This window comes from Lepisosteus platostomus, chromosome 15 (assembly GCF_059453375.1).
Source record: "Lepisosteus platostomus isolate fLepPlt1 chromosome 15, fLepPlt1.hap1, whole genome shotgun sequence".
In the NCBI taxonomy this organism is placed as follows: Eukaryota; Metazoa; Chordata; class Actinopteri; order Semionotiformes; family Lepisosteidae; genus Lepisosteus; species Lepisosteus platostomus.
The window spans coordinates 5,059,083-5,074,913 of NC_142625.1; the positions used below are offsets into that span (position 1 = coordinate 5,059,083).

At 44.2% G+C, this 15,831-nt stretch overlaps 1 protein-coding gene and 1 long non-coding RNA gene across 7 annotated transcripts in view; one reads left to right on the plus strand and one right to left on the minus strand.

Moving 5' to 3' along the window:
* LOC148647728 (uncharacterized) overlaps positions 1-15,831 on the plus strand; it is a 492,485-nt gene that overhangs the window by 381,947 nt on the left and 94,707 nt on the right. The window lies entirely within an intron of this gene.
* Positions 1-15,831, minus strand: part of LOC148647738 (uncharacterized) — a 187,194-nt gene that overhangs the window by 139,344 nt on the left and 32,019 nt on the right. For all 6 annotated transcript variants that reach the window (XR_015926656.1, XR_015926657.1, XR_015926655.1 and 3 more), the window contains exon 9: positions 6,439-6,581. Coding sequence is in view for 3 of the 6 variants with exons in the window: in XM_088607662.1 (XP_088463788.1) it covers positions 6,439-6,581 (143 nt within the window). In the remaining 3 variants the exon portion in view is untranslated. The remainder of the gene's footprint in view (positions 1-6,438; positions 6,582-15,831) is intronic.

Consider the following 15,831-nt stretch of genomic DNA (forward strand, 5'->3'; position numbering starts at 1 on the left):
GTGGTGGAAAACTCCCTCAGCAAGTAAAAGGGTTGACATTTTATGGTCAGGTGTCCTAGATTCGGTGAGCAGGATTTAGAGATTACTGTACCTCCACGTCGGTGCACCATTTACTGTTGACCAGGAAGCCAATGCCTCCTCCTTTGTGTTTGCTGGTTGCTTGGTGGTTTCTGTCCATGCGGTAAACTTTACGGTGCGGAAGAAGGACCCTAAGCAGAATCCTCTGAACTCAAATGTACCAGCAGGAGTTTATCCAAAAACGTGGGTCAGGAAGTCAGGGTTGAAAACCAGTAAATCCACAATAACCCAGTAGAGATCCAAGAGATGAAGTCAGAGACAAAGCCAGTGGTCAGAGCCAAAAACCTAGAAATCTTGCAAACAGGGAACAATGCAGTTCTAGCTAGGTAAATCCCAGCAAGGAGTGGTGGGTCAGGTTGGTTTAAGTAGGCAGGTGGGAGAAGGTGTGTCTGATTAGTTCTATGGAAACTGCACTGGAATGTGCAAGAGTTGATTTAGGCGATGAGTTTTCCAGGGGTGTGACATAATATAAACGGTGAACCCCTTTGGCTGGATGGTGGTGCCCAGGATGTACAGATACAGCCATTCAAAATGCGCGGTAAAAACCCGCGGTACAGTAACCTACCCACAAGCCACCGCAGGGCACCGCGGTAAGTGATTGGCTGGCCAAAATGACCAACAGGGGCACTCATGGTGCATTGGTTGGTAGTGAAAAGATTTAATCATTTAATGTCTTTACTGTGCACATTTTAATCCGCTTAGTTTTGAATATTTATATGGAATTTTACCACTAAAGGGAAATTTTAGTAGCTGAGCATAAAAAGAAGAGGAGCATAACGTATCTGAAGGTCATAAACGATATTAATTTAGGAACATAAACATTACTGTATGTACATAAACTGTACTGTGTATGGCTGGTCTTGATAGTTTAAAGAAAAAATACACACCAGTCTTCCATTTCTCCCTAAACATTTTAAGCATGAAAGTTTTATGAAACGGTACCCAAATATGCAATTGCTGTATAGAATGAATTTTAATTTTTAAAAATTATTTAACACGAACATTAAGCTGTTTACATCTTCCGCCTGAGAACAGTCACCCGTTGCTACCCAACGCAGAAACACAGCCACTAACTAGCAAAGAGAGGACATTAGCTAGCCAATATGATAAAGAAATAAATGATTATTTTAGGTGGGTGGCTGCGTCAGCATGCGTAGGCTGCAAAGGAACAAGTAATAGGTTTATTCCATGCTGAAAAAAAGAAGAAAGAGAACACAACGTTTCTGCCGTGGAGCCTTCTTCAGGTGTGAGAGAGACAGGGCAGTAGGCAAAGGTAAAGTAGCGGGAGAACAAAGGTTGGGAGGGAGGAGGAGTGAGAGGCGGGAGCAGGGGACAGAAAGAGAGGCCAATCAAGAGGTGTGAAGTCAGAATGGGTGCAGAGAGGTGTGAAATGAAACTTCCAATGAATGGAGAAAATTTAAAAGAACAGTAGTCTGTCATTAAGGGAAGGAATGATTATTTTGTTTATTTCTTTTGCACATTTATTTTAACATTTCCATTGATTGTACAAGCACTTGGAAACTGTCCAATCCCTAGTTCATCAGGCATGGCGCCGGTCTGTGTCTTCTAGGATATAATGCCAGCGAACTCTTGTTTTTATGTCCACTATAACAGACAATCTCCTTTGCTTTTAACCGAGCGTTTAATAATTTCCTTAAATGAAAATGATTTACTTTATTTCCCTCACGGGATCAATAAAAGTATCTATCATCTGTCTAAACTATGGGACAGAATTCTGGGGTCTCCCCATTCCAGAGATTATGGTAGGGCTTCAGAATGGTGATTGGCTGACACCATCTGACACCCCTCTGATTGGAAAAAAAGACGTGCTGGTTTGCTATACATACAGTACTGTACCAGGAAGAGGATTTCTTTCTGTTCGAAACGTGTATTTTAAAAGTTTAAGAAGTAAAAACCTTACAGCATACACAGATTTCTAAACTGATCAGGATCGTTATCTATGTCTTATGCATAATAATGTTCACCGCTCTGTCCAGCAAATTAATAATAAACTTTATTTTATATAGCGTTTTAAACGAATAAGTAATTAGATTGCTCATAAACCTAATCACTTGCTTTTTCTTTTTATTTAGGCTCAGATTTCAACTATAGATCGTATTATTAATAACCATAATAACAACCATCCAACAAAAACAACCATTTAAACATAATACCAACCAAAAACATAGATAACAACCACAATACAAAATCAAATATATCAAACCATTATACTCTCGCAAAGTCCTCCAATTATCATAATCCCGCCCCTTATGCAAAACCAAACCCTCCTCCTATCCCAGTTTATCCTCTTTATCATAAACAAAATCCACCTCAATTTTCAACATAAAGCATTACACAAAATCAATACCTCAACACTCCGTACTCAACAACGCTAATTCACAAACAGCCAGAACATGTAACTCCACATTCCCAAACAGACCTAATTTCCATAGCCCCGCCCCTTATGCAAAACCAACATCCCTCCCCTGTTCTCTCTCTCCCCTGGCGTTTGTAATCGTTTTTATTTTCAAATAAATTTTAGTAAAGTCATGTATTTTAAAATTCTTAAGATTGTAATATTTATGTCTTTATTTAGTGGTTTCATTAGTGACAAAGGCTAAGCTTTCTTGGAAAAATGTCTTTTATGTAAACCATGTTTGCTATTAATTCATTCAGGGCTAAAATATGTTCATTGTCTTCTAATGAAAGAAGGGTTCCTTTCGCCGTAGTCGGGTTGACATTAGAAGCTTGCCACGCCCGGACTGTTACACCAACGCATTAGCATGTTAAAGCGATTTCATTGAGGAGCCTAGCCTTTAACTAGTAAGTACTGTACTTACTGGGTTTTTGAGGGGGGGAGGTGTCTTTCGCTGGAAATCTCGCCTCCTTATACTTTGAAAATACCTGTGAAACCAGTTTAATTCGTCACAGCCAGCACTCCTGCAGAGAGGGGGTTGTACTTGCAGTGTATACAGTAGATGGGAAAGCCAGAGCCGACCTCTACGCCGCCCACATGTTATGCTCTTCGTTAATGTCTAAGCCGGAACACATCATTATATCTAATTTTGTATTATTACACAGAAGACAAAGAAAGCGATTTACGTTGCATTGTGCATTGTGCTGCTGTAATACAGTTTTAAATAATTAAAAGTCTAAACAGTATCAGCTTTATTTATGGGTTTCAAATAAAGGCGATTTAAACGCGATTTAAATCAATATAAATGTTAATATTGTAACGCCTAGGTGACTATTCATTGTTATTAAAATGACTTAAATTCGATCATGTTGTGATATTTAGAAATATAAATTTGTTTGGTGCGAGTGAGGTTTTAATTAATCTCTGACTAAGGAAACGTTTCATTTTTTCAAAGAAATGTTTGTTAAAAAAAACCAGTATGCTTCGATGCTTAATGTTTAGGGAGAAATGGAATACTGGTGTGTATGTTTTCTCTAAAGTACCGAGACCAGCCATATACTGTATGTTTAAGTTCCAAAATTAATATCGTTTATGGCCTTCACACGCGTTGCAGTATGCTCCTATTCTTTTTATGCTCAGCTACTAAGATTTCCCTTCAGTGGTAAAATTCCATATAAATATTCAATACTTAAACGGGCACAGTTAAGACATTAAATATACATATACATACTGTATACAGTACAGTTTGCATACGGTAATATGTTTATGTTCCTAAATCAATCTCTTTTATGAGCATGTGAAAGGCATGGTGAATCAGTTGTCAAAAATTACTGTACTTTGCATGATTGGAAACAAATCCGTGATTGCGAAATGCTGTGGTGTTACTTTTACAAAGACGGTCAATGAAAAAAAGAACGTGGACAAAGGCAATATTTTGTTTACAGCTTGTCCAAGGTCATTCATTATTAATACTATTAGTAATATCTTCGTTAACGACTTTGATGGCGACAGCTCAAACATGAGAGGTTGAGCTTTACTAGCTCCACCTTGGGGAAATTCCGGATACTATTATTTTAATTGCGGTATTATAGGAGAATTTACGGTAACTCGCGGTAGACCGCGTAAAGCGCATCACAAAATAATGCGGTATCGCCCGCGCATTTTGAATGGCTGCATCTGTACTGTACGTATTCAGCCAGGTTTCAGTGAAGGTGTACACGCAGCATTCCCTCAGGTCCCTTTCCACGTTGATCCGACAGTGTAGCTCGTCTATCTTATTGTCCAGTGACTGAACATTAGGTAACAAAATAGACAGCAGTGGTGGTCTGTGCGGACACCTCCATAGTTGCGCTAGTATGCCGCCTCGTCTCCCCCGGCGTCTGTTCACAGCATCTCTGTCCGGTCTGGCAGGTGGGGTCAGGTATGTGAAAACAGTTGTTTGATGACCCTCAGGAGTCTGGCCCCAGGTTTAAAAGTGTTTTTCTGCCATAAGTAATGACAGCCATTGAGTGCCCAACACAAAACAAGAGTATTAACGTGTAAATAAACGTTAAAACAGACACACAGCGAGAGAGCTTTCTGTACACAGTCATCATCTTGGCGGTGCCAGAAGTATCTGTAGATCGCACCCCTACCTTAACAAAGCCAGTAATTAAATGAGACTGTAAATCTCTGTGCACTGAAACCACAAGAAGTCTGGTCTTTTTCAATAAAATCCCATCTAAAAAAGAAGGTTTGGAATCTAGATTTGATAGAGATCCGAGATGATGGCTCTCTGAAATCCTTAGGTAAACTGAGCGACTAAAGAAAACCCACTGTCGATAAAATATCTGCCTTGTACCATTTCTTAAACTGCTCCAAAGTCATGCACAGAGTAAAATCCTGTAACCTGAATGCCATGACAGACACACCACCAATTACCCCAACAGAGCACCTGTAGTATAAAATAACCTTCGGTGCACTGACACAGAAACTGTGTACAGATCGTGTGCATCTAATCTGGAGTACCTCACTATTAAATGTCACCCTCTTTGCCTACTGTGGGAATTTAGGGCTGTTATTATGAACACTGTGCTAATGCAACATGCTAATGCCGAAGCAGTACTCAGCGAGTTGTACAGTGTCATCAGCAAGCATGAAAACACGCATCCAGAAGCTGTTTCTGTCTCATAAATTCTGGTTCCGGAGTGTTCTGGCTGCCACTCCCCTCACCAGTGTTCATTTTTTATCATCTACTTTTCATTATTAACTCTCTCCGGGGTATGGGTTGTTTGACCTGCCTTGTCTTTCAGGCACAGGTGGGGGATGTTTCCAATGCCATTTTAAATCAATACATTTGTTTCCCTAAAATATATACGTTTGAGTCTTAACACTTAACATCCATCTGTAGAATTCTGCCAGAATATCAGCTGAAACAAACTTCACAAAAAATGGCACAGAAGAATAAGTCAAGGTGTTGTGCTACAGAAAACCAATAGAAACCCACACAGTAAGTGTCACGAATCGCACACGGGCATGTAAGCGCTCCCACATTCCCACGAGCTCTTCTCTCCCTAAATGTTCATGCACCGATCTTCTCAGCACTATTTAAACCCTCACTAGTCTTCCCTTCTTCGCTCATGATTGAGATCTCCTCCCTGAGCTGTGTATTCGTATGTTTCCTACTTTTCTTGTTGTTAGGCCACCGGTATTCCGACTCAAATGCCTCCCTTCGACTATGTCTTCGCCTCCCGATTTGGTACTTACGAACTCTTGACTCCTTCCCGGATTTTGGACCCCTGCTCTTGTACTCGACCACGCCTTCGCATACCGACTCAACTCCTAACCTTCGCCATTGGAAGCGCCTCACATAGGATCCCTATCTACTGAAGCCCGGCCATACCTGACAGTAAGGGAGCTGAGACTTGAAAGGACTGCACTTTCACACTCTATCACATCATTTTTTCATCTTCTTTTCACTAATACAATGTTTCCCAAGGTCACAGGTCTGCCAGCAGCAAACACCGTGAGATTATGCCACTGTGTCACAGCAACCAATAAGCTTCTAATCCGACAGTATGAAAGTTCACTTCTCCCTCTACAGGAGATTGGTCTCCTAAAACATTCAATTAACATTTTCTATATCTGTAATTCTTGGGTTTTGTTATTCCTAGTGAATTTAGAAATAAACTCTCAAATAAACAACTGCAAAAATGAAACATGTGTGAGTGAATTATGTGACTTTTAAGCCATTCATTATACTTAAAACATTAGTTTAAAACTGATTAGCATGTGAATGAAAACTATGAGTACAGCTTTAGTAAACAAATACAGCTACAGAGTGGAGATGTGTAAACATGTTTAAACAAATTATAATTCAGTACAAATTCATAAATTCAGTTATGAGATTAAAAACACATCAGTAGTTAATAGATGAGCATGAAGGAAATAGATTAAAAACGTACCTTTCATCATTAAGACCAGCTCATAAAGCTGATTCTGGAGACTCTCCATAGTCATATAATCCACTTTCATCTGGTACAGTTTGCTATACCGCAGTTGCACTACACACTTAGTTGTCGATATGCATGAGTTCTCTGGGCCTTTTCTAGAAAATAAGAATACAGATAAAAATATTTTTGACAAATATGTAACTTTTTATTGTCTGTGTTGAGAGGTCATGGTAGATAGAGCAGCTACTGTATACTGATGCAGCCCCTCAGAGCATGCATCGTTTCTTAATACCGTGTATGTGGCACAGTGGCATGTAACAGGGTGTGATTCACTGGCCAAAGACAATCGATAGGTGGCACTTGTGGTGCTTTCGATGTTAGTGATACTATTATTGTTACTCTACTGTGCATCTTTACATCCACTTAAAATGCAATATTAACCTTGAATTATGCTAATTTTGGTAGCTGAATATAAAAACAACCGAACTATAATTTCTAGGAACATAATGTAGCGCATTCGCCCCGGGCAGAGGCAGAAGAGCGCCCGGCTATGGTACGCGGTGAGGGGCAGGACAGGAGTGGAAGTGGTCACGGCGGGGTTTAGGAAGGCTGCTGACCAGTGTGGCTGTCCTACAGTGAAGCGGGCATACAGTCTGGGGAGGTGTCCGTTTTCATTGTAAATAGTTCCCTGCTTCTGCACCCCTGGGTGTAACTCTCTCTCTTTCTTTTCTCTCTCTCTTTTCTCTCTCTCTCTCGGGCGCGCGGGCGGTGTGGTAGCTCGCGCTGTTGGGGGCGGGGTGTCTGTCTCTCTCTGGTTGGGGGCGCGGGAGAGCCGGCTGGCAGGTGGTGACGGAGAAGAAAAATAAAGGCAGCTTTTAACTCCGCAAGTCTGAGTTCTTGTGTCCGTCCTATCCGAACCCAAAATCGTTACATTGGTGTCAGAAGCAGGAGGATGGACAGTGAATGGCCGATCTTGTGAGACTCGGAGAAGCGCCGGATCCCCCAGCAGCCGAGTGACCCCCTAAAGCGCCTTTTGGGGGTGAGCAGCAGCCGCCAGGGGCCAGGACGACCCCTCAGCGCCGCCAGTTGCCACAGCCCTTATCAGGGCTACCCAACGACGACCCACTAAGTGGAAGGGGGGCCCTTTCCCGGGTCGCCTCAGGCCATGTGGCAGGAAGGATTTGCCAGACCAGCAGGGTCCAGCCCACCACCCCTGCTCCAGCCTGCGCCGGTGAGACTGAGCCGTTATAATGGGGAGGTCCCATGGCAGATGTTTGAGGCCCAGTTGCAGATTTGCCTGGGCAAACGGCGGAGATGGCGAGCCACCTTGCCGCAGTCCTGGAGGGGAAGCCCTGCCAGGTGTTGTTGTATGTACCCGGGGACCAGCGGTACAAATACGCGGCGTTGGCGTCTGCCCTCCGGAGGCATTTCGGAGGGGGAGAGGAGGCGCCGGGATTGCTGCGGGCAAGGCTGGCCCAACACTGCCGCCTAGTGGGAGAGCCACTGGGTCCTGTCGCCACAGACGTAATCTACTTATCCCGCCAGGGTTACCCTACTCTCCCGGAGGAGGCCCACCGGGAGATAGCGCTCCAGGCGTTTCTCTGGGCCCTGGCGCCAACTGAGGTGCAGCGCCATGTGATGCTGGCTGCGCCGGTTTCCTTGGAGCAGGCCCTGGCTCTGGCTGAATCAGATGGGGAGGAGGAGACGGCCAGCACGGCGACGCAGGGGGAGCGACGACGGCGGGTCATCTGCCACTGTTGTGGGGAGAGGGGGCACATCGCCCGGGAATGTTGGGCCCTGCAGCCCCGGGGACTCCGGAGACCATCGGGAAACGGGAGTGGGATGGCCTAAAGGGGGGAAGGCTGTCCTTGACAAACGCTACCCCCGCTCCGGAAAGCCAGAGGGAGCGCTTCACACCTTCTGCTGATGTGGGAAGGGTTGACCACCAGTGGATGGGAGACCACCAGTGAGGACGGTGACGGGGCAGTGTGCCGAGGTCCTCGGCAAGCGGGCGCTCACTATGCAGGTTGGGGCTGCGAGGGTGAAACACCCCTTCTACCTCGCCCCAATCCGTGAGAACTGTATCCTGGGGTTGGACTGGTTGCAGCAGGTGGGTGGTTGCTTGGGACTGGGAGAGTTGGTGGGGCATGGGGAATGAATCCGTCTCGCGGCGGGCAGGGCGGGAGGTGTCCAGGGCGCGCGGGCTGACTGGAGCGGGAAGTGGAGGTGGCAGGGCAGTTGACTGGGCGGCCGCTGGGGGGAATGCGGGGACCAAGTGCAACGGTGAGATAGGGCGTGATGTGGGGGAACTGTTGTGGCGTAGCAGCGAGGGCCTCACTCGAGGCCAGCGCCGGCAGCTGCGGTCTCTCCTTGCCGAGAACGAGGATCTGTTTGCGGCGAGGGATGAGGACTGCACCCGCAACGCTCTCACGCAGCACAGGATCGACACCAGGGATGAGCGGCCCATTCCCGTTCCACCCCGGCGGATGGCCTACGTCAAGGGGACGGCCGCGGAGGAGAAGGTTCGGGAGATAGCAGCAGCAGGAAGACAGCCTTCTCCATCGGCCAGGGGCTCTGGCAATTCACGGTCATGCCTTTCGGACTGTGTAATGCCCTGGCGACATTTGAGCGGTTGATGGAGCAAGTGCTGGCATCAGTTCCCCGGAGCAAGTGCGTGGTGTACTTGAACGATTTGCTCGTGCATGCCCGGGGTTTCGAGCAGGGCCTGGCAAACCTCCGGTTAGTGTTGGCTTGCATCCGACGGGCCAGGTTGAGGCTCAACCCTGGAAAATGCGGGCTCCTGCAGCGGGAGGTCACTTTCCTGGGGCATGTGGTCGGGCCGCGAGGGGCTTGTCCGGGACTTCGCCAGCCTCGCTACCCCGCTGCACCGCCTCACTGAGTTTTGTGTGGAACACGGACTGTGAGGCGACCTTCCAGGTGCTGCGGGAGGCACTGGTGGGGCCCCTGTCCTGGCCTTCCCAGATCCGACGCTGCCCTATGTGCTGGATACAGATGCCAGTGATATGGGGGTGGGCACCATGCTAGCACAGAAGGGGCCAGACGGAGAGAGGGTTGTCGCGTACTTTAGCCGGGCGCTCAATAAGGCAGAGAGAAATGATTGTGTCACCCGGAGGGAGTTGCTGGCTGTAGTCTCGGCGGTCCGCCACTTCAAGCCCTATCTGTTCGGGACCCGGTTCAAACTGCGGATGGACCATGCGTCCCTCACCTGGCTGCTCAATTTCAAAGAGCCAGAGGGTCAAATGACGCGGTGGATTGAGATTCTGCAGGAGTATGACTTCATGATCACCACCAAAATGCAGACGCTCTCTCTCGCGGACTGCCGCTATTGCGGCCAGCGGGAGCAGCGTGAGGAGGCTGCCCATGGCGAGTGGGGAGTGAGCGCCACAGCCACGTCCCTGAGCGGGCCGTTTGGTGTGGGCCTGGCACACCTGGTGCAGCAGCAGGAGGCAGACCCCGACATTGGGCCGGTGCTCCGCTGGAAGGCGGCGGGGACCCGGCCTGTGCGGGAGGAGCTCGCCCCTCACCCCAAGTCCGTGAAGGCGCTTTGCGCACTGTGGGAGGCCTTGGAGGTGAGGGACGGGGTGCTGTGCTGGGGGTGGCGGGTGCCCTCCAGCGGCGAGGTAAGGTGGCAGTTTGTGGTGCCGCGGTCACTCCGCTGGGCGGTTCTCCAAGCAGTGCACGGCCAGCCGGGCGTGGGGCACTTCAGCTCCGCGAAAACCCTGCGGCGACTCCGAGGCCACTTCTATTGGGGTCTTTGTCACCGGGACATGGAGTGGTTCTGCCGGACGTGCGCGGTTTGCGTGGCCCAGAAGGGTCCGCCCGGGCGCTCAAGGGCACCCCTCCAGCAACATAAACATTTCACGGGGTTTAGGAAGGCCGCTGACCAGTGCAGCTGTCCCACAGTGAAGCATTCATAAACATTTTCTTCATCAAAGTCTTTAACTCGGACACTTGCTGAGGTTATTTTGGAAATATTTTGAAATGTTCATTCCAACTATTTCAAGTTTATATGTTTTCTAAAAAGCTATAATGTTTTAACCATTTGTATGAATACTTGCTGTCATTATTACTATAAAAAATGTTGAAGTACATTTTAAGATCCACTTAAAAGGGAATATTAGTATGGAATTGCATAACCAAAGAAATTTAAAGATGCCCTTAAACAGAAATCGCAATTGAGTTTTTTTCAAGTTCATACAGCACTTACTTTTAAACACACATTTTAATGACACTATGTATATTTTTAAGTAATATTTGTTTTGCTGCCCTTTGTTATATCAGTTAATATATTATTAGTAGTGTTTAAAAGTATTTGGTTTCATCTGAGTTGTTAGAAAAAGTTGTATAAATTGCACTTGTGGTGCGTGGCATGTATTTAATCTTAACCTTTCTGATGTCGCACTAGAGGGAGTGTTTTGTAGCACTAGAGGGAGGGAAACTGGGTGTGGGTTTTTATTTTTACTCTCCGTCAACACACATTCACTGATGTAGCTGTAGCTTAGGAACTCCAGTTCTCATGAGCCCCACAGGGCCTCCTGGCATGTCTCCAGTTACTAAGTAAGGCAAGTTACTGTATTCAAAGCACTCTTCAGATATTCGCACGTATGTAAACATTCATCTATACTGTTTGTCAAAACAGACCACATGGCTTTTCTTAAGAGATGGACTATGTCCACAATTAACAATCACTTTCATGCCAGATAATGAAAATGAAAGTCAGCAAGAGACATTGTAGAGCATTGTATTGAATTTGAGTAAGAGACTAGAAAAAAACAGGCTACCAAAAATAAATTATTTTTTATACAACAGGCTGAGTGACCATGTCTCAGGGTTCCCACTCACTGCACAGGTTCATCCATGTTATTGCTATTTTTATTTTCAATATTAATTTAACTGTTTTTTACTTCCACCGTTTACAGTATTTAAGTTTTGCTTCATTATTAATATTATTTTAATATTTTAACATATTGTAATATATAAAATAAGAAAAATGTCAATATAGCAAACATATTGTCACGCACGTCAAAAGGGACTAACTTTTGCGTAGCGGCGAGACGGGAAAAAGGCCCTGGCTCATTAGTGCAAAGAGTTCAGGAATGCCGTATAGAAACCTATGCCCTCAGGGAGCGGACGTGGGGCGCCCTGGTGCTAGGCGGGTCTCAGGACATCCGAACATCAATGCTGAGCCAGGACAGAGTGCAAGACCCGGAAATATATAGCCCAAGGGAAAGAGAGGGACAGGAAGGACAGCAGACTGGAAACTAGGGATAGGACAGAGAAGGAGCGCCCTCTGGCTGCAGAGGGCGTGACACATATGTTTTATTACATTTTACTTTTAGAGAAAGAGTCTTTATTTGTTGAAAACACAACTTGTGCATTGGCCAGGAATCAAACTTCAGACCTTTTAGCTGGGAGGAGAACATTCTATCCCTGAACCAAAGCCTCACTCAGTTTGGACAATTTAAAATAAAAACCGTAAGAGTTACTTTTTCCATTTTCTACAAGCGTTTCCAAGACACTATAAGCATTGAATTTCCCATTATAACAAACTGTAACTAAAACAAGCACTTCAGACTGCTTCCAAAATAACCACAGCCAGTCACCAAAGAATTTGATGCAGTTGTTTATGAAGAAAGTGGAATAAACTACCACTACCAGTAACACAGGAGTGCCAGACTCAGAGGGACCAGTCAGCCCCCCTGTGCCACCTGCTACTGCGCTAAGCACTGAGAGGAAAGCTAGAACAGGGAACCAGGAAGAAATTTTCTTAAATGGGTAAGAGAGAGCCAGCAGGCCCCAGCGCTGGTGCAACAGAAGAAAGAGCTCTATGTTGTGTGTGAAAAAATGGACTTGTGAAGCAGTATAAAAAGGAACATTTGCTCTGTCTGTCTAGGTGGTGATGTTGTGAAGAGGTTAGGAGTAAGAGAGAGAAAAAAGGAAAAGTAGTAGAAGTAGTAGTTTTAGTTTGGGGTTTTGTTTAGAATTAGACCGGGGACTAGTGGGACAGGGAATACGTTTTTAGTATCATACTTTTGTTATTTTTCTTCATATTGAGAAGACATCTGTAATCAGTAAGATTATTGCTTTCCCTTTCCGGATGCTCGCTTAGCCCTCCTTAGAATCGCCATATGAATCCTGTACTGCTTAAATCTGTGATCCCCATAAGGCTTCGAAATAAAGAGTTTGTTGTTTCAGAAGCTTGCCTCTCAGATATGACCTTATCTGGAAATCTATCAACTAGCTGTTAAGGGTCACCTTTAGAGCCTTGCAGGAGTACTGGGGGGACTATGCCAGCTCTGCCCAGAGGTTTTAGGGTTTGTGCCCCGCAGGGGTAGGAGACTCAATAGTGCCAGGGAAGCATCCTCCTCAGTATTTTTCACCAGGTAACTCCTGCGCTTTGGTAGTTGAGCTGCAACAGAGGCTTCCCAGCACAAACCCCCTAATCTTGACCTTCAAGGTAGAGTGAGTCCATGTGCCTCAGCGTGAACTCTTCCCTGACACCAGGTGGATATGACCAAAATATTATGTTTTCTCCAAGTCAACTACTGTAACAGCTTTCTTTCCCGACTGCTGTTATGTCAGGGGCAGTAGTATTGCAGGTTTAATACCAGTCCCTGGCGAAACAGGACTAGCCAGGTCTAGTACAATCCCATACCATGCAAAATTATCTACAGTTCACCACGTTACAACGCACTACGTGATTGGCTGGCCAACATAACCCACAGGCGGCACTCGTGGTTGCCTTATTTAATCTCTTTACTGTGCACGTTTAAATCCGCTTTATATTGATATTGGTGTTGGTATTAATATGGTATTTAATATTTTATAGCTAAAGGGAAATTTTAGTAGCTGAGCAAAAAAAAAAGGAGCATAACGCAGTCTTAAAAAATATTAATTTAGGAAGATAAACATGTAAACTGTATATGGGTGGTATTGGTGGTTTAAATAAAAAATACACACCAGTATTCCACTTTCTTCCTTAACATTCTAAGCATCAAAGTCTTTCATTTAGTTACATACTGTGGTTATTTTGGAAAAGTTTTTACGTCCCCCTTCTGACTGTATTAAGTTTATATACTTCATAAAAAGTTATAATGTTTTAACCTTTTCAATGAATGTTTGTGCTCATTATCACAGTAAAAAAAACACATACTTTTCAGAATTTGATTAATATAGGGAATATAATTATATAATATAATAAAATATAATATAATAAAATTAGGGAATATAATATGGAATCATGTATCAAAAGAAATTAAGAACGATATAATTATATTCATATAGCTCAAATTATCAAATCAATCTGACTCATTCACCCGCGATTACTTGGAAACGTTTTGCCTGCCTTGCTCAGTTAGAGCTTAAGTTGTCAAGCAGTGCGTTGGAGTAATGGCTTTGGTGTGTGATTCACAAGGTGAAGGTTGGGGGTTCGAACCCAGCTCTTGCCATGAGTCTTCTTTTAACAAGTAAACATTTCTTTGAAAACTAAAATAGTAACTATTTTTACTATAACTGTTACTCACCCTAACAGGGAAAGTAACATGGCTGAAGGGAGGGACAGAGCTGGTCCTTCCTCAGCCTATTAACTACTTTCCCCATTCAAGGAAAAATACGGGTTCATGTATGTAGGTCCCCCAGACCACACTACCAATTAGGAGAATCTGCTACAAGGACCTACGCATATTAACTAACACCCTACTTGTTGTAATCTGAACATTAAACAACGGGGATCAAAGAAACCAGGGCTGAAGCTGGTGCAATAAACATTCCGAACCGAACTTGACCCACTAGGTTTCTGCTTTGTTCTGAATCTGATGACAGAAAGAGTGAACTACTGTACGCTACTCCCTTGTAACCCTTAACCCTTTACCTCTTTAACCTTCAAGACAGCAAACTCACATTTCCCCTTAACCTTAAATCAGACCTGTTTTTCTTGGTCTAACCATAATCCTGTAACTTGTCAAACTTCATGACTATATGATTAGACAACTTCTCCTCTGGTCTTTCCAAGTTTAAAGAGAAGTGTATTCTATTTCAACATCAACTCATGGACATCAACTCATGTACAGTAGATGTCTGCACTTATTTCTGACTGGATTCTGAGCTGCACACCCACAATACATTCTGAGATGCTCCGAGAAAAGGCTGCGCATTACAGACATCTAAAATCCAGTCCAACAGCTACAATTAAGCTTTGGACTGCATCAACAACAGCTCTCCAAGCTGAAGATGAAGACACTACAAAAGGCAGCAACAACTTTTCAGCTTCAATCAGCGCCAAATTCTGAGAAAGACCAAGATCAGAGTCAACAGTCTGCAGAAGGTTTCATTGAAAACAGGGAATATCACTTTTTACAATAATGAAAACAGAAAGAGGCCAGTTTCTAGAACCTAGCGATTTGTTCACACTCTTAGGAAACATACTTTCACATGCATTTGGAGAGTCCCTAAGGCACCTTCAGAGAGTACACAGAGGACTAGCTAGTTGCCCTTTTTTATAATATTACATTACTATTTATTATTATTATTATTATTATTATTATTAGTATTAGTATTATTATTATTACATAATGGATTTACTCTTCAGGGGATGCAGCAGGCACACATTGCAGAATAGACATATAAGTACAGTGGAGGAGCCCCAAAATTTGTAGAGTGATTGTAAGTCCTGGAACTCGTAAAGACCATCATGATAAAAGACTAAGATAATTTGTTCATCACTCCAATGTACAATTCAGTGAAGAAAGTGAGTTTTTGCGTATTGACTCCACTGGTCATAATCAGAGCTTCATGTCCTAGTGACACATAATATGGAGTCTAAGTGAACAATTAATAAATAACATCCATGATTGGTGCTTGGGACATTAATTTCGTCAAGTCACTCAACCTCCAATGTCCCTGCACGCTTGTGTCTCTGTTATAAGAAGAAACAGGGTTACTTCAGGCAACACTCAGAGAGTCAACTCAGATTAGCAGACAGACTTGAAGTAGAAAAACGTTAGGCAAGGGTTAGCCTTCTTACAGACAGGTTTAGAGCTCCTGTCTGTCATAGTAATAAAAGAGAATGCAGCTCTCTGAGGAAAGCTGTCATAGCACTGTTGGTTAAAGTGCTAGGTTCATTTAAAGATTAAGAGACAGAATTAAAATAGTAGCCGATCTTGATATTTTGTTATTTTGTCATATCAGAGTCATTAGGTATGCAGTTATGACCAGAGACCCTGACCAAACTGCACCTAAAAGCAACATCTTACACTGCTGATCTGCTGATGAAAGATAGGATAGGATAGTGGCACAGTTAATATCATCGTCTGGGTATATAAATTAGAGGGGATCTGAATATTCCCTGTGAAGGGATTAAATAATAATAATATAATAATAATAATA